The 25201-nt window shown below is 47.2% G+C and overlaps 10 protein-coding genes across 10 annotated transcripts; 6 read left to right on the top strand and 4 right to left on the bottom strand.

The window, feature by feature from the left end:
* Positions 1-92: 92 nt before the first annotated feature.
* I302_103038 (uncharacterized protein) lies at positions 93-1860 on the bottom strand (the record flags this gene model as incomplete). Its single annotated transcript, XM_019188407.1, has 2 exons — positions 93-131; positions 184-1860. 2 exons carry the CDS (start codon positions 1858-1860, stop codon positions 93-95), a joined length of 1716 nt encoding a protein of 571 aa, XP_019051285.1.
* A 1494-nt stretch (positions 1861-3354) lies between these two features.
* Positions 3355-5547, top strand: I302_103037 (uncharacterized protein; the record flags this gene model as incomplete). The annotated part of the gene is made up of 8 exons (XM_019188406.1): positions 3355-3622; positions 3692-3931; positions 3999-4094; positions 4155-4230; positions 4293-4573; positions 4636-4944; positions 5010-5262; positions 5325-5547. 8 exons carry the CDS (start codon positions 3355-3357, stop codon positions 5545-5547), a joined length of 1746 nt encoding a protein of 581 aa, XP_019051284.1.
* A 755-nt stretch (positions 5548-6302) lies between these two features.
* On the bottom strand, positions 6303-8660 carry I302_103036 (uncharacterized protein; the record flags this gene model as incomplete). The annotated part of the gene is made up of 13 exons (XM_065869605.1): positions 6303-6323; positions 6381-6440; positions 6501-6913; positions 6978-7079; positions 7137-7188; positions 7255-7487; positions 7547-7569; positions 7628-7704; positions 7754-7954; positions 8012-8046; positions 8104-8400; positions 8453-8464; positions 8522-8660. The coding sequence occupies 13 exons, from the start codon at positions 8658-8660 to the stop codon at positions 6303-6305; spliced, it is 1665 nt and encodes a 554-aa protein (XP_065725677.1).
* A 1619-nt stretch (positions 8661-10279) lies between these two features.
* Positions 10280-12315, top strand: I302_103035 (uncharacterized protein; the record flags this gene model as incomplete). Its single annotated transcript, XM_065869604.1, has 11 exons — positions 10280-10455; positions 10545-10602; positions 10654-10726; positions 10785-10845; positions 10897-10954; positions 11010-11456; positions 11514-11670; positions 11725-11794; positions 11855-11965; positions 12027-12212; positions 12282-12315. The coding sequence occupies 11 exons, from the start codon at positions 10280-10282 to the stop codon at positions 12313-12315; spliced, it is 1431 nt and encodes a 476-aa protein (XP_065725676.1).
* Positions 12316-12786: 471 nt separating this feature from the next.
* I302_103034 (uncharacterized protein) lies at positions 12787-14233 on the bottom strand (the record flags this gene model as incomplete). Its single annotated transcript, XM_019188403.1, has 5 exons — positions 12787-12945; positions 13011-13562; positions 13621-13743; positions 13806-13931; positions 13988-14233. 5 exons carry the CDS (start codon positions 14231-14233, stop codon positions 12787-12789), a joined length of 1206 nt encoding a protein of 401 aa, XP_019051281.1.
* Positions 14234-15072: 839 nt separating this feature from the next.
* I302_103033 (uncharacterized protein) lies at positions 15073-16052 on the bottom strand (the record flags this gene model as incomplete). Its single annotated transcript, XM_019188402.1, has 4 exons — positions 15073-15335; positions 15405-15640; positions 15691-15842; positions 15897-16052. The coding sequence occupies 4 exons, from the start codon at positions 16050-16052 to the stop codon at positions 15073-15075; spliced, it is 807 nt and encodes a 268-aa protein (XP_019051280.1).
* A 673-nt stretch (positions 16053-16725) lies between these two features.
* I302_103032 (uncharacterized protein) lies at positions 16726-18758 on the top strand (the record flags this gene model as incomplete). Its single annotated transcript, XM_019188401.1, has 9 exons — positions 16726-16901; positions 16971-17002; positions 17060-17508; positions 17570-17632; positions 17709-17855; positions 17921-18094; positions 18166-18295; positions 18359-18526; positions 18592-18758. 9 exons carry the CDS (start codon positions 16726-16728, stop codon positions 18756-18758), a joined length of 1506 nt encoding a protein of 501 aa, XP_019051279.1.
* Positions 18759-19751: 993 nt separating this feature from the next.
* On the top strand, positions 19752-22332 carry I302_103031 (uncharacterized protein; the record flags this gene model as incomplete). Its single annotated transcript, XM_019188400.1, has 7 exons — positions 19752-19889; positions 19943-20462; positions 20560-21023; positions 21120-21226; positions 21339-21690; positions 21757-21935; positions 22005-22332. 7 exons carry the CDS (start codon positions 19752-19754, stop codon positions 22330-22332), a joined length of 2088 nt encoding a protein of 695 aa, XP_019051278.1.
* A 336-nt stretch (positions 22333-22668) lies between these two features.
* I302_103030 (uncharacterized protein) lies at positions 22669-23547 on the top strand (the record flags this gene model as incomplete). The annotated part of the gene is made up of 4 exons (XM_019188399.1): positions 22669-22830; positions 22897-23140; positions 23206-23435; positions 23503-23547. The coding sequence occupies 4 exons, from the start codon at positions 22669-22671 to the stop codon at positions 23545-23547; spliced, it is 681 nt and encodes a 226-aa protein (XP_019051277.1).
* A 432-nt stretch (positions 23548-23979) lies between these two features.
* I302_103029 (uncharacterized protein) lies at positions 23980-25097 on the top strand (the record flags this gene model as incomplete). The annotated part of the gene is made up of 3 exons (XM_065869603.1): positions 23980-24141; positions 24215-24763; positions 24843-25097. 3 exons carry the CDS (start codon positions 23980-23982, stop codon positions 25095-25097), a joined length of 966 nt encoding a protein of 321 aa, XP_065725675.1.
* Positions 25098-25201: the final 104 nt, after the last annotated feature.

Raw genomic sequence — 25201 nt, 5'->3', positions numbered from 1 at the left:
ATCACGGCGAATTAGGTAAGGTCGTTGGCTTATTGTCGGGTTCTCAATATTCGGACCGTATTGGCTTTCATTTGCGTTCATTTCAGATCCCTTCAATTTCCATCACAACATAGCTTAGCCGAGTCATTAGCCTATGTATTTGTCAGCTTGTACACTTGTCATACGGTTGTAATGATGACTCACGGTCTCGTTCTCACGTGCACATAAACACGATGTCTTGATAGGGACATCGGCTATCGCCAATGCGACAGCTAGCTGCTTCTCCCAAATTGCAGCTTCTTGCTTCCTTCCCAATCGAATCAAGCATTGGTGATATCCATATAATGCCCAAACGTTGTTAGGATGTTGACATGCCCTAGGCAACACACCGCTAATTCCAAGATCTTCTTCGTACACGATCGCGGCTTCCTCTACCCTGTTCTGCTCTAGGAGAAGGGCGGCCAAAGCATGACGAACAGGTTGCATCCATCCCCAAGGTTCCGCATAGACCAAATTATCGTACCTTTTCACAGCTTCGCGGAGATACCTGAAAGCATTCTCGTAATTCCCTTTTCGATATTCAATCTCGCCATCTAACATTGGATCTCCGACAGCTAAGACATTGTGAGCTGTGTTGGGGTAGATCATCCTAGAGCTTGGGACCTTCTGGATCGCCTGTCGATACAATTTCTGTTCTTCCTCCGCTTCTTGGATTCGTCCCGTGGCAGCGTACGCGACTGTCCTAGCATAATGTATCGTTGCGATAAGACTGCAGTACACCGCTTTATCATCGGGAAACTTCATTGCCAGAATCTCTTCCCATTTGCCAAATCTCACTAGAATGTGGGGTCTAACAGTCAAGAAGTATTCCAGCCAATCTGCCATAGGGGGCGATTCCACCTTGAGCACTTCATACTTCAGAGAGTCCTCCATCCCATTTACGGCCCGTATAGCTTCAGAGTATTGACCGCAGTGCATAGCTGCGTAGACGATCGTATGATAATCGTGGACCCGATAGAAAGTGTACAGCCCTAGATCTCCAGACTCCTTCCTATACTTCTCATCCGCTACTACCGCATCCCAATTTGACGCGATGGCTCGACGATAATCTCCCACTAACACATCGATGTGAGAGGGCATGTGGGTGAGATGGCCTCCTTCAGGCGATAATTTTCGAAGTCTATCACCAGGTACCAGTCCTAATTCCGGGGTAGGAGACATTTCGATGTAATGGGTATATAGATGCAGAATACCGATATGATTGTACCCTTTTGCAGTGGTGAGAGCTGTGTTGAGGATAGCTTGAACTTCGAGTGTACGCGAATTGCTTGCGGGTGTGCCGGTGGAGATATCCCATAATGCCCATGGAGTGAGGTTCATCAACGCATCAGCGGTGAGAGCGGCGATATCGATGTCATTTGGAAAGCGGTTGTAGAGGTCGACCATGGTATTGGCGTAATCGACATTCCACTCATTGTGCGTCCTACTATCCCTGTCGATCGGAAATCTTGTACTGATAGCCTCTAGCAGTGCTCTTTCTACCTCTGTTCCTACATTGAGCCTGACTCCTTCTTCAATTGCCGAATGACACTTCTCCACCGTCCTCTGTATATCCGCTTCATCGAACACTTCCCACGGTTTGTTATAGTTTGGGCCGAGAGAATACGCTAAGCCCCAATGAGCTGCTGGGCAGTTGATGTCGTGCGCGAGAGCTTGTTCGAAGCAGTACGCTGCGGCGGCATGGTTGAAGCCATACGCCCACCTGAGTCCACGATCAAACCATTCTTGGGCGTCTGGGGAATTGGTGGTGATGGCGCGAGTGAGAGTGCCGAGGTCGTAGTACGCTTTGCTTGCTGGGATGGGGGTGGGAAGTCCGTTCATGCTGGATGTTAATCTACGCTGTCGTCTGGAGATACGAGTTGTTCAGCTGGTGTCATGAAGAGCATGTTTGACAATGTATAATAAGCCTGAGGTATGATCGTACTGGCATGAGAAAGACGAGGTGGGATACAAGCAGTGCCAGAAAGGATCATGATATGAGCACAGTGCAATGTCGTGATTACGAGTACCCACAGCACAGCACAGCCTAGCCCAGCCGGATAGCCGAGATGAGATCTGTTCACTCACATAGGCGATTGGATTCGTAATCTCCATTAGCAAAAGATTGTAGTCGAACTTAACTTCATTCATTAGCATTACTCGTAGTCAGCATGTCACACCAGTGAATAATATTCGTGCGAAATCCGCGAAATTGATTCCGTCTGCGTCAGGTCACCTGCACTTAAGATACAGCAACTTCTTCTTACAACCTTTGATAGCGATCTCGAAGGGATCCACCACGCATATTCCAACTTCCAATGATAGATCAAGTCATCACTTGAGCATCCCAACGTACCGGTAAAAGCTTCTTTCCTCCCGTCGAAATTGTACACTTTGCTCACGGGCATGTTCTTCTTTTTCCAAAACGAGTGACACTTCTGACGAATAATGACGAATGATCACGCATTTTAGATAAGATTTGACGTGACAATCTCGCTTCGAAAACTCCTATCTCTGATACAATAATCCGCGTGTCTCCATTTCATTCAAGGGTCACACGTTGCTTGCTAAGCTACGGCTTTGCCCATGGGGCGACCAGCGGATAAGTGAACTTTCATCCAACTTGCCTTAATCACGCAAGAATTGCGCGTTTTCCTTCAGTTACGATTCTGACGGAACCTATTGCTGCTTGATCTCATAGAATATCTCCTCAGCTCAGACACAGGAATCCTATCGCAACAAAGAAGAACCTCAAACTTCGACTGACAGGCACTGATAGCCCCCAGACTGCTCACATCTTTGTAATCACCGATCACTTCATGCTTCAGACATTGCCAGTAATCCCAACTCTACCGACCGCGCTGGCCCTAACGAAATTGAGCGCTGATGATGCGATTCATCTTGGCGCCTTGGCTGTACTCTATATCCCTCTGTTACGAATAATTCGTCTGTTGAACAGTACAAAAGAACCGAATACCATTTCGGCACCAATTGATAGGCACCAAGAGATCCAGGTGAAGTTGGCAACACTTCCGGAAATGCCTCCATCATACGCCATCATCACGACATCATCAATAGTCTTGACACTAAAATTTGATCTATGGACATGTGGATATCGCCATATAGATAAGATATGCCTTGCAATGTCGCCATTCGAACATTATCCGAGTTTTTCGCTTGATCTTGGCTAATGTCGTGATGAGATCTACACGACTAAAACCTCCGCTTCATGCGCTAAGCGTTTAGAAAAATTGATTTTTTGAACTACTTAAAAAGCCTCGAATCGATCCTTCACCATGATTCCCCCAGTCCCCAGTATCAAAAGCCCTTTCAGTCATGTCTTCTTCACCTGACTCCGACTACAAGGACAGCTTCCCTCAGACTCCCGCCTCTGTCAGTGCAGGCGCAGACTACGTCGAGCACCTGCATCATGGTAGTCTGGAGTATGTTGCGGAGTATGGAGGCAATGGCGCAGTTGCCACATACCAGGAAGCCTCGGGCGCTCCGGTAGAATCCAAGTCACCTTTGGGGTATGAGGTATCTTACTTCACGGTTATGTTCCTCACTATCAACATGATGATTGGTACTGGTATTTTTTCGACCCGTGAGTGGCCCTTGTATTCGTCAAGCGAACGGCTTTAGGCTGATATAATACATGTATATGTTCCTTCAGCATCTTCCATGTTGAGGAATTGCGGCTCGGTCGGTCTGGCGCTCTTCTACTGGCCCATCGGTTTGCTGTTGACTGCTTGTGGTCAAGCTGTATACTTCGAACTTGCTTCATATTTCCCATCACGATCAGGTGGTGAAGCAGTCTATCTCGAACAAGCATACACAAGACCAAAATACTTCCTTCCTGTTACCTTCGCTATGCAATCGGTCGTCCTCTCCTTCTCCAGTAGTAATGCTATCGGTAAGTCACCTCAAATACATGATGAGTCCTGAGTATGCTTTGTGTGCTGACTCGGTAACGCTATCAGTCATGGCGCAATACATTTACCGAGTGACCGACTACACCCCAACGGATATGCAAATCAAAGGGACAGCTCTTGCCTGCTGGACGTTGGCGTGCTTGGGTGAGTTGTGTTTCTCTCGACAGAGTTGTTTCCTAGCTCAAGGCTGACATGCAATCATAGTGATCATTCTCAGTACCAAAGGGTCACTTATCCTTGGAAACGTTTTGGGAGTTATCAAACTCACTACACTAGTCTTGTAAGCCTTCCGTCCTTGATTCGAGGGGGTCGGCAATACTGATTGAAGGTCATGGACGGCAGCATGACAATCACGGGTTTCGTGATCCTCAGTGGACGTACCAAAATACCTGAACCCACCGCAAACTTTAAGAATGCTTTCGAAGGTACGAGCGATACTGGTGCATATGAGCTCGCCAATGCGTTAGTGAACATCACATTCTCATATGGCGGTTTCAATAATGCTTTCAACCTCGTCAACGAGGTGAAGAACCCAATCAAGACTATCAAGCGAACTGCGCCACTAGCACTAGTCATCGTAGCTACTCTGTACACTCTGGTCAACATTGCCTATTTCGCTGCTAGTACGTATTACCCCTCTCCCCTCCATTCCTGAAGGGATGAATGCTGATGATCGAGCAAACAGTTCCCAAACTTGAAATCAAGAGCTCCAAGCAGATCATCGCCAGTTTGTTCTTCCAAAAAGTCTTTGGAGCCAGAGCGGCTAAGGGCCTTACCATCTTACCTGTTCTCAGTGCTTTCGGAAACATCCTTTCAAGTCTGATTGGCTCAGCAAGGATGGTCAGAGAAGTGGGACGACAGGGTGTCCTACCCTGGCCTAAGTTTTGGGTTTCGACCAAACCTTTCGGAACACCTCTTGGTCCGGTGGTATTCAAATGGGCTATGACAAGTATAATGATCCTGGGTCCTCCTTCAGGTGACGCTTTCAACTTCAGTACGTATTCTCTCCCTTTCGCTTGCTTATCATATAGACCACTGACCGACCTTTGTCGTACTCAGTCGTGGCATTGCAAAATTACCCTGATTCCGTGTTCGTCTTCCTCATGACCTTTGGCGTGTTCCTCATCCGAAAACAACGGAAAGCTTTGGGTCTAGGCAAATCAGAGTTCAAGGCCTGGGATTGGGCTGTTGGGCTATACCTTCTCTCGAAGCTGTTCCTACTCGTCATGCCATGGGTACCACCCCGAGCTGGTATCTACGGCGGAGCATTCAGCTTCTTCTATGCCACTGCGACGCTTACTGGTCTAGGAATGTGAGTTTATCGCATCACATCTCAGACACCAAAAAGGCGATTACTAATGCTCCAAGACACAGTCTTGCCATTTGCGGTATCTACTACATCGCCTGGATCTATGTGCTACCTAAACTTGGGGGCTATCAAATTCGTCAAACCGTATTGGAGCTTGACCGAGGTGCTGTCTCACACAAATTGGTAAAAGTCAAGAATGAAGATCTGGAAGAATGGGACAAAACTCATGATCCTGCCGGAAGGGTTCTTCTTAGCGGGCCAGTGGAGGCTATCGAAAAGAAGCTTTAGATATATCAGATGAAATGGGGGTCCAACGGGATGTAGTGCGGGAGCCCATGGCGCAGTAGATATACGGTAGTTCTTTTGAGGTGACGGATAGATAACAGTAGATTTAGCTTCGTCATGTCTATTTTTATACAGCAGTCGGGAGATTGTAATGGGTCGAGCGATGCATTCTGAATTAATTACGATGGCGAAGTGCGAAGTATTGAGCGATGTAACAAATAGGCGAAATGATACAATATACATTCTTAGGGGGCTTCTAGAAGGTGTGGTCTCTTCTGCAACTATTTGCAGTTATTTCTCAGAACGAATACTCATAACTCACTTTCCGACTAGTCAAGGAAGCACTCGTCCTCGCTTCAAAGGTTTCTCTGATCCGTGTCCTGACTTCCCAAGACACGGTTTACAGATCTCTTTGTGTCGAAATGCTCAGTCCTGCATTCGCCGATCATTACTCAGATTCCTTCACATAAGTGGGAATGTATGTATGGAAGATTCAGTGCCGAGGTCAGTACACTATCGTCTCAGAAACCTATCGGCCAATGGACGTGCCCTTCAGCAATTGAAGACGCAGACGGTCGCAAATCTCAACATCTATAGGCCCGGTTGCTAAATAAGTTGTGTATGCAACTTGTTACATCGACCATTTACTCTAAGCAATACGCAAGTAGGGGTATCATATTCTTTCTTCTCAGCTTCAGCTCATTCGCTACACCTGTCTGAGGGTCGGTTCATTGAAGGTTTATGACAAACTGTGTCACCTAGCCTCTTGCAAACCAATCCTACACGACAAGGGTCATTGTCAGCCCAACGGCAGGTCGCCGACCATAATGACTTACTTTGATAGAATCGCCGAACGCTTTCAGAGCAGCATCGATGTTCTCCAAATCTCCAGCGAACTGCAAATTCACTCATTAGCTTCTTAGCTGAGAGGATATGTGTCGAACAGAGGTGCCCACCGTTGCTCTAAAGAAGTTCAGGTCTTCCGACTGATCCACTCCGTCCTTCCCCACTATGAACACTTTCGCCGGTAGTAACACGACTTTACCATGTTCGATCAAATGGTTCCATAGCTCATCTATCAACTCCCCTGTGTTCGAAGTGTACTGATTTGGCTCAGTGGTATGTTTGGGTTCCAGTCCAGGGGCGACTTCTTTTTCTTGGCCTACTGTATCTAATGCCAAGTTGACAGCTGCATCCGAAGGGTTCCCAATTATGGTCTTTCGATATCTTGGATGCGAAGTGAGGTCGACACGAAGCCATTGGAACATCCCTGCTCCACATGGGACTGTCGTGACTAGATCTTTAGGGACATATTCGTTGAGTCTGTCGAGGAAGTAGTCTCGCTTGTTCTGGTATTCAAGTCGTACACCTGCAAAATAAACAACACTGTCAGCCAAGAGGAAGCTACGAGGCGGACAGGTAGTCTTGCTTACCCCACATCCACCTGATGAATCCTCCAATACCCCAGTGCTTGTCTGAAAGATAAGAGGCGAGGACAGATTGACTTAAGCCGTTAGGCACTTGAGTGGTCGTTTCTGCATTGTACGGATTAGCTTGGCCATCATCTCGTCTTGTGGTCGCTGTCAACTCACCTCCGATTCGAAGCAGTCTCTCAATGAAAGTGGAATTCGCAGTTACCCACCCCTGAAGTGAAACGCGATTAGCCTAACATTATACACTTCCATCGTCTAAAGTCAAGCATGTACTTACAAGTCTCACCCCTGGTCCGAAGACTTTACTGAACGTGTCAATCCTTATAACTCTACCATCTACATCACGAGATAAGAAAGACCTGACACCAGCATAATCATTGAATACTTTGGCTACTTCATGGGCATCATCGTCCTTAGCATTGTCAGGAGCGGGAGGAAGCTTGGAGCGAGCCTCTTTCAATTGCGCTTCCCGTTTTTGCACATCAGGCTCATATGCGGCGAATTGGAGGGCTATAACGATATCAACGTGTCAGTCACTGATGACGATAAGATAGCATACAGCAGCATACGATAATAAGGATCATCCTCCATACTGTACATCCAAATCAGCTCGATTCCCACTGGACCGTCACAAAGGTGATATCACATACATTATCACATCATGCTCCTGGCAGATTCGATAGATCTCATCGTATCTCTCTTGAGGTTGGGTGGTACCAGTCGGGTTCTACTAGAGGTATCAGCTTGAGCTCAGTTGAAGTGCATCTCCAACTCACCTGACCACATGGAATAGTGTACAGGAGATGCGGTTTTCTCCCTTGAACTTTCTCGTCCCATGTACTCAAGACTTTCTCTAGGTCTGCCGGTACCAGTCCTTCGCCATCCACTTTGATAGGGTAAAGCTTGGCTCCTTTAGCTCTGGCTGAATTCAACGATGATGCGAAGGAGTATTCTTCCGTCAAGACTGTGTCGACATCCTGAATCGATCGAATTCAGTCAGTAGTCATATCTGGTGGTTGAACGAGAAGACCTACGGGCTCGACGAGAAGTTGAAAGACCTTCGAGACACCTTTATCGAGGATCAGCATCATTGCTTTGAAAGCTGAGTATTCAGCCTGTCACTTACCATCTGTATTGCCCAATGTGATGTATATGCTCGAATCTGAAATAGTTTTTCCGTGAAGAAGCTCATTCAACTCTTCCAATTGATCAATAAGCTCTGGATAGCCATTACTCAATCCATATTGGAGGATATCGTTCAAATCTAGAATACCGCCTTCATCGCTTTCCGTTCCTGGACCGGTCTTCTTCAAATGGATCTCTTCCGTTACAGCTTCGCCCTGCTGCCAATCTTGGACATCCCCATTCAGGGTGGACAACTTAGGTAGGGTGAATGTAGCGTGAGACATGGGGAAAAGTGAAGCTAAACATCGACATATCAGACAAGACCGTGCAAGACTCGTCGTCCAACGTACGGTGCGGTGTTCCTAAAGTTGAGTGAAGTGTGTAAGCATATAACAGCGTATGCTTTATACTCTACGTACCTCCTCCCAGCGTTAACAGCTTTTTGTTTCCCACCAGAGCTCCTAAAGCTTTCATAGCACTGGGCTGTACGGTCCTGACCCGCTTGGCCAGGTGATGGGATAGGTCAATGCTCTCCGGTAGCGTCGGTGCTGGCGACATTTTGAGTCTGTTCGTGACTATGGCAACTTGAGATCTGCTGGAATGTAAGCCGCTAAATGGAATATATATCTAGCAATCAGCTATCCAAGCGATCTCATCAACAACTCATGCATTGACCGCTATCTATTTATCTATTGTTCGAGTAGATAACTTGTACGCTATAAATGGTTTGATTGCGTCACATTGCGTTTTATCTGTTTATCACGACATGTTGAGCTCTCGGATTTGACCGTATCCCACCACGTTGTGTCTCAAAACTCGACTCGTCTCTTCGTTGCAGCGGACTGTCGAGTGATTAGTAAATGAGCTACGACTCGAATGACCTGTCGTTTTGTTATGGTAAACTCATCTTGAGATGATGATCATGTAGGTAACTTCGAGGAAGACATATTCTATGCGCAATAAACAACGTGCATTGAACACATAGCGCCCATTGCCCTCCGGCCTTAGACTATCCGTCAGCGAGAGGTTCATTCCAGTTTATCCGTTCTTAGAGATTCCTGTGCAGCCATGCAGGAAACTTTGTTGAGAGTAAATGATGGGAGCTTTTGAAGTGCTCTTTACCATTTTCTTGCTTTACGTCCACTACGGACGGCTCGCGGGTAGCTTTGAAGGTCAAAGTGTGGATCGGCAGCGAATGGTCACGCAATCTCTCCGTCTGCTGCCTGGTGGGTGAAAACGCCAGTCCGGGTATGATTTTCCCGATGGACCGTTATGGCATATGACGGACTATAAATCGCTGTGATTCGGCCATTGCCATCAAATCGAAATCGTCACTCGGGAACTTGATAGGCTACAATGGGATGTGTCAGGTATACTCGGTCAAATGAAGGATAGATATGCCAAGTCTCCTCAAGACCTCCTAGTTATAAAAGGGTTTGAGTCTCTTGGAACGATGTCACCAGAAGCGGCAGTGCCGCAGAAGGAATATATGACAACCTGCCAAATCACGTGAGCTGCTGATCACGTGGGTCACCCTGCAACTTGAATTTTTTGTGATCGTAGAATTTTGAGCAGTTGTCACCTGAAATGATCGTCGCTGATCTACTGATGGTGAACCGTTCTGTACCGTTCTGCTCTTGCAAATGTAAGAGGTCTTAGAACCTGCTCCATACATGCACACATCCAAACGAGACTTCTGCCAAGCAATTTCTCCCGCTGGCGCAGGTGCAATGTCCAAAGAGTAAATACATTCGCGGGGAAATCTCGTTAAGACAACGTCACTGGGCTGAACCTCGCTTAGCCTGTTGAAACACCACATGTTTTGCATGCTTCTTAGGCTGAATCATCATGGAAGGTCACAGTCTCATCTGTAAAAATTTCGCCTTCTAGGTGATAATGCTACATTCGTCGGCAGTGCCGCACGGAGACCCCATTTTACTAGAACATTTTTTTCTGATTCGACATGTCTTCATCTCCATCATTGGTTAGACCGCTCTCTTTTGACCGGATAGATCTCGCCGACTCGTCACTGGTCAGATTGACTCAGCATTTTATCTCCAGCCTGCACCATTTCCTCATAAATCTAGAACGTCGAACGGTTGTACTTCTCTCTTTCCCCACATTTCGCAATATCTTTCATGGGAAATAATTGATTATACTACTATCATTGGAAAAGAATGTCGCAATCATACACCACTGACATAGAATCCTCGACGACTCAATCATATGCTCTAAACGATCGAAAATCAGACAAACTGAATCAAGAACACCCCGGTCAAACCGAAATCACCCACCCGGTCGATGTCGAGAATGGTCCATCCGCCCCTCAGGATGGTAAAATCCATGATGCCGTGTGGGGTACCATAGACGAAGATGGACCCAACTACCGAAACCTCGGATGGTGAGTCGAATGGTCAAGGGAACAGGAGCTGATGATACCAGGATTCGGGCATCCGTACTGGAACTCAAGACCCAAATTGGTCTTGGTGTGTTAGGTCTTGTAAGTGTGCCTGTTACCAATGAACTGAAGTCTGCTAAATAGACAATATAGCCGGCCGTGCTGGATACCTTGGGATTCGTGCCAGGTGTGATCGTTATCATCGCTCTTGCCATTATCATCACATGTAAGCTCACACTGGTTGTCTGAGTTTCAGTTCAGGATCGCCGCTGATCTGCTCTCAGGGTCTGATCTGGTCGTCGGATTCTTCAAGTTGAACCACCCAGAAGTTTACACTGTTGCTGAGTGAGTATGATCACTGCGCACCTCAACGGAACTCAACTAATGTTCCTACAGTGCCGCTCATATCATGTTTGGCCCTATCGGCCGAGAGATCATCGGTTTCGCATTCTGGGTAAGCCGGTCGTCGAATTTGGATCGTTCTATTTAATAACCCCAAACACATACAGCTCGAAGTCGTGGCCATTGCTGGTGCTTCTTTCTTGTCCATTTCCGTGGCGTTCAACACCATCACCGAACACGCCGCGTGTACTGTGGTATGGGTAGTGATCGGCGCCGTCATCGTAGCAATCTTCGCTTCCATCCAAACCCTTGGTCGAATCTCCTGGTTAGGTTGGGTCGGTCTTGTCAGTATCCTTTCGGCAGTCATCACCTTGATGATCGCTGCTGGATTAACCGATCGACCAAGTTTGGCTCCTATCGATGGGAACTTTGAGATCATCACCCAAGTTGTCGCCAAGCCCAGCTTTGTCGATGCTATCAATGCTGTATCTATCGTCGTTTTCGCCTATGCTGGTACACCAAACTTTTTCAACATCGTTGGGGAGATGAGAGAGCCCGCTCAATACTCTAAGAGTGTCGTTGCTGCTCAAACCTTGATCACCATGATCTACCTTGTAAGTGGCCCAACAAAATTGGAGCGAAGAAGTCGGTCTGATTGTTTTTTGCGTCAGATCGTTGGTTGTGTGACCTACCACTTCGTTGGTCAGTACATCGCTTCACCTGCGCTCGGAAGTGCCGGTGTCGTCGTCAAGAAAGTCTGTTACGGTCTAGCCTTACCCGGATTGATCGTCGGTGGTCTTTTGTATGCTCACACTGCGGCCAAATATGGTGAGTTGTGGCCGGTCATCGACATCGCAAAACCCATGCTGATATTTGGGCTAGTCTTTGTTCGTGTCCTTCGAAAATCCAGACACCTGTCCAAGAACACCCCCGTCCACTACATCGTCTGGTAGTAAGTCTGATACCTGCCTCCTCTCTTCATGAAGCCGACTGACTCGCGACTCCACCGCAGCGCTTGTGTTGGACTCACCTGTGGTGTCGGATTCATCATTGCCGAAGCCATCCCCTTCTTCAACGATCTTCTCAGTTTGATTGGTGCTCTTCTTGGTACACTTATCTGCATGTGCGTATTAATGATCGCATCGTATCTGTGCGAATTGAAGGGCTCACATTACTTTCTATAGCCAAATGGAAGCTTACATGTGGATGTGGGACAACTGGAGAGCCGCCGACCGAGGTACCCGACGATGGAATTTGTTGATGGCCATGAACGTGCTCTTCTTCATTCTCGGTTGTTTCTTGATGGTCGCTGGTACTTATGCGGCTGTCGTCGTTATCAACAATAACTTGAACAGCGGTGATTTCGGAAGGTACGTGGCAGCCCATCTCAGCGTATCACCACGTTTTCATCCGGATGCTGACAAATCTTTATTACATAGCCCATTCAGTTGCGCAGACAATAGTGGTAATTAATCACAACCAGACCTCGAACTGTGATCGAGAAAGGCCAAATGTCCTACACTTGGCGAATAGACGGAAGGAGATGGGAGATGGAAGACTATAAGATTGAGACAACGAATTCAATTGTATTGCATGGTCTTAGAACAGTGTATCAGAGGAGTTAAGCATACGATCATCTATAACGGACGGATAGAATCACACACAAATGACAAACCATGCATTAAAACATCATCATCTTGTGACAGGTATTGATTTGGCTCTTTTGATCAGTCTACTTTGCGCAGTTGAATGGGAATAAACCTCAAGATATGACTGTCTGATTCAATTCGTGTAGTCCAGGATTTCGTTCGACGGAATTCGCACGAGTGAGTTGAACAAGGGGACCAATGCATGAGGACATATGAGTGCTGAAATGCACTTGTAAACTACAAGACGGATAAAACCGCAATAAATCATAACAACTCTCTCTGACACGCTAATAACTTATACAGGTAACAAAACTTTGACACCGAAGTACTCTCGTTTCTGGAAGAGCTTTCCATCGAGCATGATTTGATCTTGACCGATACTATTTCTAACGGTATCAGTAGGATCGGTAGCCTCGGCAATTTGGATTTCTCGCCATTGACTGTTCGTTGGGACCTGTAAATAGTCAAAATCAGCTTTGTACTCGAGACAGATGTCGAAATCGAACTAAGCCAACTCACAGGTACGCCGGCATCCATGAGTCTCTTGAACTCTTTGTAAACACCTTGTTCCTCTACGCAACCCTCTCTCTGGATGAGGGGTGAAGCCGCAGCAGGGGTCATTCGGAGATCACCGATACTACTGTTGAACTGGACGATGGATAGTCGCTCCGAGTTGAGCTGGTCAGCAGGAGGCTTGAACACTCTGTGTCGGGTAGCTTTGAAGTGTCCACCGGAGACGATCTCAAGAGTTTCACCGATGTTGATGACGAGAGCTCCGGGTTTGTAAGGAACGTAGGTCCATTTCTCGTCGTGGCCCCAGATCTGGAGACATGAGATTGGTACTGAGAAAAGAAGGGTGGTGAGACCAAAGTCGGTATGACCGTGCATTCGAAGACCCTTGGAAGCTTCTGAAGTCTCTTTTTGGACTGGTCGGAAGATAGCGTGTCGGAAGTAACCTTCACCGGTTGGGCTTCCCTTGGACTGAACGTTGTCCCAAAGCCAGTCATCTGGAAGTTCAAGGACTCGGGAGAATAAAATGAGAAGTCGCTTGTTGACTGAGTAGGTCAAGTACTGAGAGCGAGACCTAGTCAGCGCATTATTTACTTCGCATCTTCTCGAGAACACTTACATTGGCAAAGGCCTCGATCTCATCTAAGAAAGGTTGAAGGCATTCAGGTACCAAGTTTCGATTCTCCCATTGCTCTTTGTACCAGTTGAATTGCTCTATACCGTCGGCGGGACCCTTGAATTTCTGTAAAGGACGTTAACTTGTAAGTGAGAGCTACAAAGAAGGAAATGACTTTGAACACTAACCTTGAAGCCGTATGGGTGCTTGTAACCAGCCCATCGACCAGTGTCTGGGTCGAACAGAAGTCTGTCTTTGTCTTCCTGAGACATCTTCGTGTGGGTGTATTGAGCGAGAGCAAATTGTCTGTGAAGCTGCGAAGATTCTGTCAAAATATAATCACGACATCTAATGAGACATGTTGACTCACTTGCTCAAGAGTGACTCCGTAGTTTTCAAGGAATAAGAAACCATCTTCTCGGATAGCTCGTTTCACTTGCTGCACAAGGTCCGCCTGAACAGCAGGATCCTCAGAGTCGAGGAGGGACAAGTCGATGGAAGTGAGTTCAGCGAAGTTCTCAGTTTGTTTCGTGATTGGTGGGATATTCCATGGCTCGACGTAAGGTTTACCAGGAGCGTCTGGGGCAGGGGGGTTGAAAGGTGCTGCAGGGGCCATTGTTGCAAGTTTGGTCTAGATGAAATGGAATGAGTTACGAGATATTTCGAGGAAGACAAAGACATCTGATAAGCCGTGTTATATATCCTCGCCTCTACCATCATCGCAGCCAGCGCTCCAAGTGACCATGCGTGAGCCCGATGCGAGTATATCAGAGGAGCAGAGATAACTCACTCTCCTCAGGCACAAAAGGTGCTCCGGGCGAATTAATCGCAGATAACGTGAGGTGCACCTCGTCGGTTAACAGCGGTCGGCTATTGCTTATCACCAGGTGAGTCTCCTCCATTTTTGACTCCTCTCGGAGGTGCTCCTCCCACCCGATTCTTGCCTTTTCCACCAATCTTGCGTAATTCTGGGGGATTATCCTGGTCCAAGAGCAAGATCATGTGACTGTGTAACATCCATCAGCCTCTCTGCTCGGCAGAAGGTCAAGTCACGGTCCGCTTGCTAAGTACTTAAATCAGAACAGGCGGTACTTACTCAGTACAGGCCGCGATAACCGAGATGGGACAGTTTACGTGCCAGAATGTGTTTGTCTCTGCATGGCATGACGAAAAGATACTCATGTCGGTATAACCTCCTCAACGCGTAAGGCCGGAAGCCTTGATGGAAGCATTAATCGAAAAGATAGAGGTGCGGACGGACTGGCTGTTCAAATGCTGGCCATGGATGTCACAAGATATCCCAGTCGGGTCCGAGTGCTGTTTTGCAGAAATACGGAAAATGATCACCACAGTGAAGACCTTTCAAACTCTCGCAACTCTGGCGATATGTATTGAACATCATAGTTATACAGTGCAATGCATATCAGAACATGGTAGAAATCCTATTCATACAATCTAAGGTCTAACACAAGAGATTTGAGCAGTGTACCAATTGGAGATAGCCTTGGTATCACCGGTGATGGCGACACTGTCGAACTTCTTCAAAGCCTCAACAGCGAGAGGACCATCGTTCACCAATCTTCCAACCCATTTACCGTGCTTCCTAGCGGCAGCAACAATCTTTTCGATAGCCTCTACGAACACCGGCTCGTCACCTTTGGCAGGGGTGTATCCAAGGAGTGACTGGGCGAGATCATTAGGACCGATGAAGAGGTAGTCTACGCAGAATCAGAATAGTCAGTACATCATTAATACATATAACGGGAAAGCAGTCCTGAATTACTCACCGACACCTGGCACAGCGGCGATAGCATCTACGTTCTCTACACCTTGTTTACTCTCAATCTGCAAGATGGTCAAGATGGTCTGGTTGGCGCTCTTCATGTATTCTGGAGTTGTTAATCCGTGACCGATAGCGGGGAAAGCGGAACCTTGACCTCTAAGACCCTGTGGAGGGAATTTGGAGTAGGTAACAACGGCTTGGGCTTCTTCGGCAGTGTTGATCATGGGGACCATCAAACCGCTATGAGACACGTAAGCAGAGTTCAAGTTTGAAGGTTGAGAATCACTCACTGGGCACCAGTGTCAAGAGCTCTCTTCAAGATATCCGGCTGAGGACCTCGTACTCTGATGATAGGACTGACACCAAGGGCGGAAATAGCTGATACGGAGTTGTGCATGGAGTCATCACCGATGTGACCATGTTCACAATCGATAATTACACCCTATACCAAGTTTGTCAGATTTCAGACGCTCGTCTGAGACGGAGCAGCACTCACATCTAAACCCGTCAAAGCTACGATCTGGGCATGTCTGACGGAAGGAATAGCGATGAAAGTCATCAAAGCAGGCTCCTTCTTCCTCAAAGTGTTGAGAAGTCTGAGCCTGGGGTTCTGGACTTCGGTGTTGTGAGCGGTGGGGTATGAAGAGGCCATTGTGATTGATGGAATGATTGACTGGTAGGTCTGTTGCAGGTTGGAATTGAGCGTGTATCACGAGGCAGTAAAGTGATTTGTAGATGTGGAACAAGATGAAGACCTCATCCTGCAGAGCATCATTTATATATCACTTAAGCGTGACCTTTGGATCTTCACGGATTGGACCGAACCTCCCGACATCGTCATGTCGCAATCGTGAGGACAACTGATAAAAGCTTGCTCTCAGAGGTGATGATGGTGAGGAGGAGGTTAGATTGATATGATTACCGAGGAGGAGCTCTCCCCCAGGTAGATTATGTAAAGTAATTTCGAGCCAGGGAGGTGCTGACCAGGAACATTTCCCTTAAAGACAACGTAAACACCTAGTTTGTCGGTCCGGTGCTTAACCTGAGCATAAAACCCGATCACAGATAGAGGAGCCAACCAGCTTGAAAACAATAAATAGATATATCTCGTACAAAAAGGAGGAGAGCACCTCCCGGGTCATGCGGATGCCCCAGGTTTTCCATATCTGGCTTTGGATCTCATGATAAGGTCTCCCCGTCATCGCAGTGGATATGTGGCGATAGTGCGAATTCTGATACATATATAGGTCGAGCCTATCAGCGATTTCAGAAAGGTCATTTCTTTCTTCCCAACTTCAAACAATCCAGTCAGATCACCAACCAATATGGCGGACAACCTCGAAACGAAACAATACGATACCAAGGATGCCGAGTTGGCAGTCTTACACGAAAGTGTCGACGATGCCAACGTGGGTATGCCTGAGAGTCTTCGAGCTTTGACAGAAGACGAACGACACGCGCTCGAGAAGAAGATTGTCCGAAAGGCCGACATGGTCATTCTGTAGGTTTTATTTTGACTTGAAAGAGGAGACTTGGAAGGCTGCCTTCGTGGCTGACCAAATTCGCATAGCCCTATCATCGGTGTACTTTACATCTTGAACTGTAAGTCAGGCTCGAACCAGATTGGCGCGTCGTTATTGACTTTGTCTTTTTCCGCAGATATCGATCGACAGAACCTGTCCGCTGCCAAACTGCAAGGTATCATGGACGATCTCAACATGACTACTCAGCAATTCGCTACCTCGATCTCGATCTTGTTCGTCGGTTACTTGCCCTTCCAGATCCCCAGTAACTTGATTATCTCGCACATCACCCGACCTGGTGCTTATATCTGTACCGCCGTCACCATTTGGGGATCGATCTCCGCTGCTACCGCCGCTGTGCAGTCCTACAAAGCTCTCCTCGCTGTCCGAGTCATCTTGGGTGCTGTGGAGGCGGTCTTCTTCCCAGGTGTTATCTACCTCCTCTCCGCTTGGTACAAGAAGAACGAGCTCGGAAGAAGGATTGCAGGTCTATATATCGGTCAACAAGTCGGTAACGCCTTTGGTGGTTTGATCGCTGCTGGATGCCTCAAGCTCGACGGAGCTCACGGTATCAGAGGTTGGAGAGTGAGTTTGCATCGTCTGACTATCTTCAGGGATCGGGCGCTGACGATTCATGTGTCCGCAGTGGTTGTTTATCATCGAAGGTGTCGCTACCGTTGGTCTTGGTCTCATCTTCGCATTGTTCTTGGTGAGTGGCACTTGCTTTCGAGCTTGCTTCCTTGGAGTCTGTTAGGTCACATATCTGACTGACGCGCGGCATATAGCCCGAGTACCCTCACAACGCCAAGATGCTCACGCCCCTTGAACGAGACATGGCTGTATGGCGACTTGAGAAAGAAGCAGGTGCTGCTGAAGGTAACGAGCAAATCGGTACCATGGAAGGTTTCTTCATTGGTTTGAAAGATCCAAAGGTGTGTGATCACCATTCGCTCATACATCGCAGGCCACCCTTGCTGACTCTAGGGTTTTTTACCAGATTTACGCCCTTATCTTCATGAACATGATGTCTCAATGTATGGGTTCTATTGCCAACTTCTTCCCTACCATCGTCAAGACCCTTGGTTACAACTCCATCAACACCTTGCTTCTCACTGCCCCTCCTTACGTCTTCGCTGGTTTCTTCTACTGTGGTTTGACCTGGTACAGTGACGTGAGTTGTCTATCACTGCCATCTCGGTCTTGAAAGATATGCTGACAGTTGTTTACACCGTCTGGTTATAGCGAAAGAACACGATGTACACCCCCATCTTATTCTGTCTTTGCCTCGCTTCAATCACCTACATCATTTCTTTGGCCACTACCAACACTGCTGCTCGCTACACTGCCATGATCTTCATGCCTTCCGGAAGTGGTGAGTTTCCCCTCCTCTTCTATTAGTCACTGAGATATCATGCTGAAGTCTCCCTACGTATAGTCGGTCCTCAACTGCTGCTCTACAAGACCATCAACCACCACATGCCTCGACCAGTAGCCAAACGAGCCGCTGCCATCGCCATGATGAACGCCATCGGAGGTACTTCCAACATCTGGACATCCTACTTGTGGTACAACGGCCCAAGGTACTTTGCCGCTTTCGGTGCTCGTATGTTGCCTTTCGCTGATTGAATGACAAAAGATGCAACGCTGACACGAATGATGACTCTGTAGTTCTTGCCAGTGGTGTAGTTTTCGCTACCACCATCACCGCCTACAAGTTCTATCTCAGACGACAGAACCAGAAACTCGAGGCCGGTGGTGACAGAGCTAGGGAGACTATGAAGCACGGTGTTACTCAACAAATGATTGATATGGGATGGAGATACGAAGGTTATTAAGTTCGGCGCGGAGAAAACCTTTCACAGAGAGATTTGGGAGAAAACTATGTTGAGAAAGATCAAGGGTATATATCTACATGTTCCAGGATTGCCATTGTAACTGCGAGGAGTATGAGAGGAAAATATAGTATTCGTTAAATTAGTTCAGTCATTGTCAGATTTTTGTGCATCTCGGAGATTCTCATTTTGTACGTCCTTGTCTTACTGGTTCATAGTGGTAGTAGAGGTCGAATTTCTTGTTTGGTATGCATCACATGTTATCGCCACTACTAGACTTCTCGTTCAGTCTGCCTGCTACTGGTTTCATGGCCTTATCGCGGCATTCCCATGGTGCATCTCTAAACGAGACCAACCATGAATTGCATTCGCCACAAATATGATTCGTCCATCGTTTTCCCCTGAGATTCAGAGCCCTGTAATGGATGACATGAGCTCTTTTCGGGAGACGAGGCCATGATCAAATTGGTGATGCTGAGATATCATGTACATTTCGTCCCAGCGATAGCCATGAGAACGCAGATCGACGGACGTTCATGCTCTTTCCCCCCCTCCTCTATGGATGTCCAGATTTGAGCAGCTAGCTGTCAATATTTACCCGGACCGAAAACCGGACGGATCAAGTGACCTGTCAATGTCGGATATGTGCTGTATCCTACTTGCAGGTCTCTCAGGGTAAAAAGGCATACGTTATTACTCATAAGCTCCCTGCGATTTGTGGGTACCCCAGGTGGCAGGGCATGCAGAGGGAGAAAAAGCAGAAGATAAGCAGGACGCACGCAGTAAGATACTGGTAACAAAAACATTTCAACCGAAGTCGACGTCTAATGGATATGAATCGATTACTTCACCGCTGTGTCTGGACTTTACATCATCGCATCGTCCTTAATACACCACAACAACACATATCATTCGAACTACAAGCCCAAGTCAGTATCACGAACGAAAATCAATCGTGTATTGTACTATCAATTGTACACTCCGCTTTCGCTCAATATGCAAGGAGGAAGTTCATCGCCCGAGCAAAGTTCGCCTGAGATCTCCCAGGTCGGCATCGATGGAAATGGTAACGGGAACAATGTCACATTACAGCCTTTCCAATGTATGATCTGTTCGAGGAGGTTCACCAGACATGTAAGATACTGCCCCCATCGTACTTCGCAGGCTAAGACTGACCGGGAGTGTAGGAAAACCTCAAACGACATTCCCTGCTCCATCGACCCTCTGACAAGAATACCAAGTTCTCATGCTTCTACTGTATCAAGGTGTTCGCCAGGCGGGATCTGAGGAAAAGGCATATAAAGAAACAGCACCCCGATCAGCCCACCACGCCCAAGGATAAGGATAATATCAGTCCGCCGAAACAGGATGATATTGTGGGGACGTCTATAGATATGGATCTGGACATACCCACTCAGATAGATTCCCTATCATCACAACCAACGCAGCAGCAGCCCTTCTCATATGATCTCAGTCAATTGGACTCGACCATCTTCCCTCCCTCTTCGTCATCTTCTGCGCCATATCAACCTAACTCCAACTCGAATTTATCCGCTTCAGGCAGTTATAGTCAGTCTCTACGGCCCAATGAAACGTTGTCTTCCAACTCAGGTACTATACCGACACAAGAGATGTTCAGGATCGAATCACTGCTGACTCAACCTCCGCTGAGTATGATGGAAGGGTATGATCAGTTCCAGGCAGATCGTAAGTGTGCTCATAACATTATCTTGTGTACACTCAATTACCCACACCTCTCTCAATATGTCTGGGTATCTCGCTAATATCTTTACATACTAAACAGATTCCGCATCGACATACTACAACTCCACAAACCGACGACCCAGCACCGTCACCTCGCGTACATCCCCCCTATCCTCTTCCTCCACAGCCGACATATTCCTATCGCAAGATACAGTCGACAAGGGCGTATCCCTATTCTTTAAGCATGTATCAGGCTATTTCCCATTCCTCCATCGACCGACATTCAGTATCGCCCAAACATCCGAGTATCTCCTGATGGCAATCTTGAGCGTCAGTATGCAATTTAGCGAGGACGAAACGGAGGGAAGTAGAATTGCGAAATACTGTTTTACGAGGGGAAGGAAATTACTGGATGCGATGGAGCAGAACGATCAGGAGTTGGATCATGGGGCGTTCAAATTGGATGTGATTCAGTCGTATCTATTGCTGGAAATTCACGCTTTGATGTTTTCTGCGGGGACGGATAGCTCGTATGGCCTGAGGATGCATAATAGGTTGATCGAGGTGAGTTCTTGCTTTAGGTCGAGTACCACACAAAGGTCCAAGATAGCTTTTGTCTGATCCTGTAATCGCTGACTTTTCGATGTCTTCCTTCGTCAGCTCGCCAGGACAGGAGGGTTAACGGATCCATATCCTACTCAGTCCGCCAATTCGGGAGATCTGGAGACATTATGGAGACAATACGTCAAAGCGGAGAGTCATAAGCGGTGAGTATGCCATCAATCTATCATGCTACGAAGGTCGATTACTTGACTGCGTAGTAGTCCATGGATACAGAGTGTCTCATGAATACAGACTGACCATAATATCATCCCACAGTACCTTGTATGCAGCGTATCACCTCGACGTGCTATGGTACCATACCCTCTCAGTTCCACGTACAATCTCCCACTTAGAGATCAAACATGACCTACCATGCTCCGAGGACATATGGCACGTCACCACTTCTTCCGAATGGGCCTATCGCACTTTGATCAACGATCAACAGCAACAATCTTCGCAGCGGTACTTGACTGCTGTTAGATCGTGCCTGACACCCAACCAGTCTTTAGACATGTCTGCTTTCGATGCGCACGGGTCGTTGGTGGTCATTCTGTTTTTGCTGAGTAGTGTGAGGGAGATGTCGGGTTGGTCGACTATGACTGGTAAAGTGTGTATAGAGAGGTTTGAGGTGAGTGATAACATCACGGATACAAAATGGTATGATCATTCGCTGATAGGTCTTCAATGAACACAGGCTCTACACGCTTCTCTCACCGCTTTTGAACCTGTTGTCCAGAGTAATATCGATTCCTCACCTATGTCGGTACTTATGCAAGCTACGTGGCATACAGCGATGATAGAGTTGTTGCTTTGGTCACCATCACACACGAACGGAGTGGTTGAAAGAAGCTTGGAAGCTGCTTTGGCAGCGTCGTAAGTTATCACTCCATCATCATGAGGTAAAGTACTACCTGTTGATCTGACACGTGGTTGTCATCGCAGGGCACGACTGAGTAACTCCTCTACGACCTTCTCTTCACCGATGGTAGCAGCTTCTGTCGACCGACACCTCAACTGGTTCCTCACATACCTAGATACCAAGATGGACGTATCGGACGAAGCACCGTGGATGGCCATATTCGCATTCAAAGCTGTCCTGATAGCGTGGCAGCTGGTCAAAGCTGGATGCATAGAGACACTCAACAACGTCACGCCGAGGGATAGTTCAGAGATGTTGGATTGGATCAAAGATGTCTTTGAGAGGAGGAGGAACTGGAAGGTCGCTAAGATCATTGTGAATAGTTTGGATGAGCTGGAGCAGACCATGTAAAGATGGATGGATGGATGTTGTACTATCGGTATGTTGTATTCTTCAATGCATGGCATCGACTTGTTTAGAGCACAGACCCACTCTTGATGGATGTTACCTTACGTCATCACCATCAAAAGTTGACTCACCCCGACTCAACAATGCGTCGTCAACCTCACTCAACCTATTCACTATCCACCATCAAAAGTACACAACACAGTCAGCAAGGGAAAAATACATACAATTACAGTAGAATATTTCGAGTCGCCTTTAACACTTCTCTTTTCACTTTTCTTACCATTCCTAACATTCAACCATCATTGTTATATCCACATCCAAACTCATATACCACTCATAATGGGAACTCGGGGACTGATCGGCTTCGTCATCCGCGGCAAACGAAGGGGGTGTTACGTCCAATTCGACTCGTACCCAGAGGGCATGGGCGTGGGAATCGTCAAATTCATCCTCGGTCTTACTCCGGAACAAATCCAATCAATGGTTAAACGACTCGAGGAGGTGAGCGCATTGACTTGACTTATATGCACAGTTTGATATGTGATTGATACGATCTGTCATGTCTAGATCATCTGGGTCGAATCTGGATCCGACGCACCACCCGAGATCGTCGAGAAGTACAAATCCTTGGATTTCCACCTGTCAACTTGGGAGAAACACATGAGAGATACCCAACCAAATTACTGGAGAATCACCCAAGACCATCACTATGAAGATCAACCGAATGGGTACTACGCCATCTGTCGAGGGATCCAGGGTGCATACTGTTTACCTTACATCTTGGATGGATCCTTGAAACACCTGATCGACAGTACCGAGTTTGTTGAAGATGGCTTATTCTGCGAATTGGCTTACTGGATTGACTTTGAGAAGCAGATTTTCTCATGGACGACGGGAAAGAGAGGAGCTGGAAGTTTGATCAGTTGAATTCTGGGTTTTGGGGTAAATTGGTGGATGATAATCTGCAGCGGGACAGGGGGATCGAACGAAGAAGAAAGGAGAAAGAGATGGAAGAGGAGAAGAAGAAGAAGAAACGCGAAGAAGGGGAAGGAGCTAAAGGAGAGGAAGGAGAACATGAGGAGCATGAGGAGAAAGCTGGCGAGAAAGTGAGTGCTCATTCTCGTTCACGATGTTGGGAGAATCTGGGCTGACGATATCTTTTATTGAACACAGACGAGTGAACCTTCCGAAGCTTCTGTTTCCACTGCGGCAAAGTGAGAGATAGCCCTTGGAACTGAAGGATCCACTCAGCAGAGGATGAGAATGAGGAAGTGGAGCTGGTTGGTATTCAGCACGCCAGAATTGGCAATTGGTTCTTGTACACAGTAGTAACATCTTCCAGTGTACTGTAGGTTGTACATACCCATATCATCATGATGATTTATACAGAAAACAGACTGCATACGCATAGACATACAAAATTTGTAGTACGTCAGTTAAGCATTCACGATACTGCACAGTCAACCATCGTCAACCATCGTCAAGCACATGCAACTACAGTCAACTACAGTCAACTACAGTCAACTATCTCATCAGCTCACATACATACAAACATATTGGAACATTTCTGCTCACAATCTACCTTACTTTGATCAACACTTCATCAGCAACCTACAACCACACGTCCTCACCAAATATATCCAAACAACAATGGGAACCGCAGGAATACTCGGATTCATCATCCGAGGTAGACGAGTAGGGTGCTACAATCACTATGACTCCTTCCCTGATCAACTTGGTGTCGATATCGTCATGTTCATTACCGCACTTAGACCAGAAGAACGACAACGGATGATCGAACGATTGGACGAGGCGAGTGTCCTAAATATTCCACTTGACTAGCTCGATGGACCCTCGCTGACTGGTGGGCCTTCTGACATCGCAGATCACCTGGGTAGACGAGGAATTTGAATTACCTTCCGAGGAACTTGTGGAGCTATACACTACCAGGGAATACCATTTGAACTCTTACGAAAAGAAAGATAAGATGGACGATCCTGAGAAGTTCGAAAGAAGGCACGAACTCTCATCACGTTATTACAAACACATGAACTGGTCTCAATTGCTCAGAGGTGTTCAAGGTGCCCCCTGTCTCGCTCTTATACTCAGTGGCGAACTCAAACACCTCATCGATTCATCAGATTTCGAGGACAACTGGCTGTGTTGCGAATATGCCTACTACGTCGATTTCGAGAATCAGATATTTGAGATGATCGTAGGTGGAGAAGGTCACTGGACGTTTGATGCGCTGCGAGATGAAGGGCGATATTGGGGTAGGTTGATAAGAGGCAGAACGGATCCCGAGAGATTGATGGAAGAATTGCGGATGAAAGAAAGAGCTAGGTACGAGGAGAGGGTTGCAAGATACCAGGAGAGGGATGTCAGGGAACAGGCAGAAGATGATGATGAAGATGAGTATGATGATGATGATCATGTGCGTACTTGTGATTCCCGTTCAGCTCTTTGATCAACTGAGTACTGTATATCTGGCTGACAAGGCATTCCTATCACAGTCGAACGACATTGATCCCACTCAAACCTCATCAATCGACCAATCGTTTGTCGAGACACTTCCAGATCCTGCTTCTGCCGACTCTCCTACGCACCAAGACGAGAGGTCTCCAACCAGCTCTGCCAGGGAAGGCACACCGTCCGCTGACGAGCATCTCATGCAGAAGTCGGGCATCAAAGTCGCTCCTGTCAGCTCTGATACTATGGACGCCATCGGTGGTCTTAAATTCCGTGCACTATCTCGATCTGCCACTTGAGGTGATCAATCTGCGTGAATGTGTAGAGGTGGTGCTCGAGTGACGGCCTACAGGAAAAGGTTGATGATTCCATGTCAAGTACTTGCATAGGCTCAGACGTTGTA

This window comes from Kwoniella bestiolae, chromosome 1 (assembly GCF_000512585.2).
Source record: "Kwoniella bestiolae CBS 10118 chromosome 1, complete sequence".
Classification (NCBI taxonomy): domain Eukaryota; kingdom Fungi; phylum Basidiomycota; class Tremellomycetes; order Tremellales; family Cryptococcaceae; genus Kwoniella; species Kwoniella bestiolae.
Note: the sequence above shows the minus strand (reverse complement) of the source record. Positions and strands in the feature narration are given on the sequence as shown.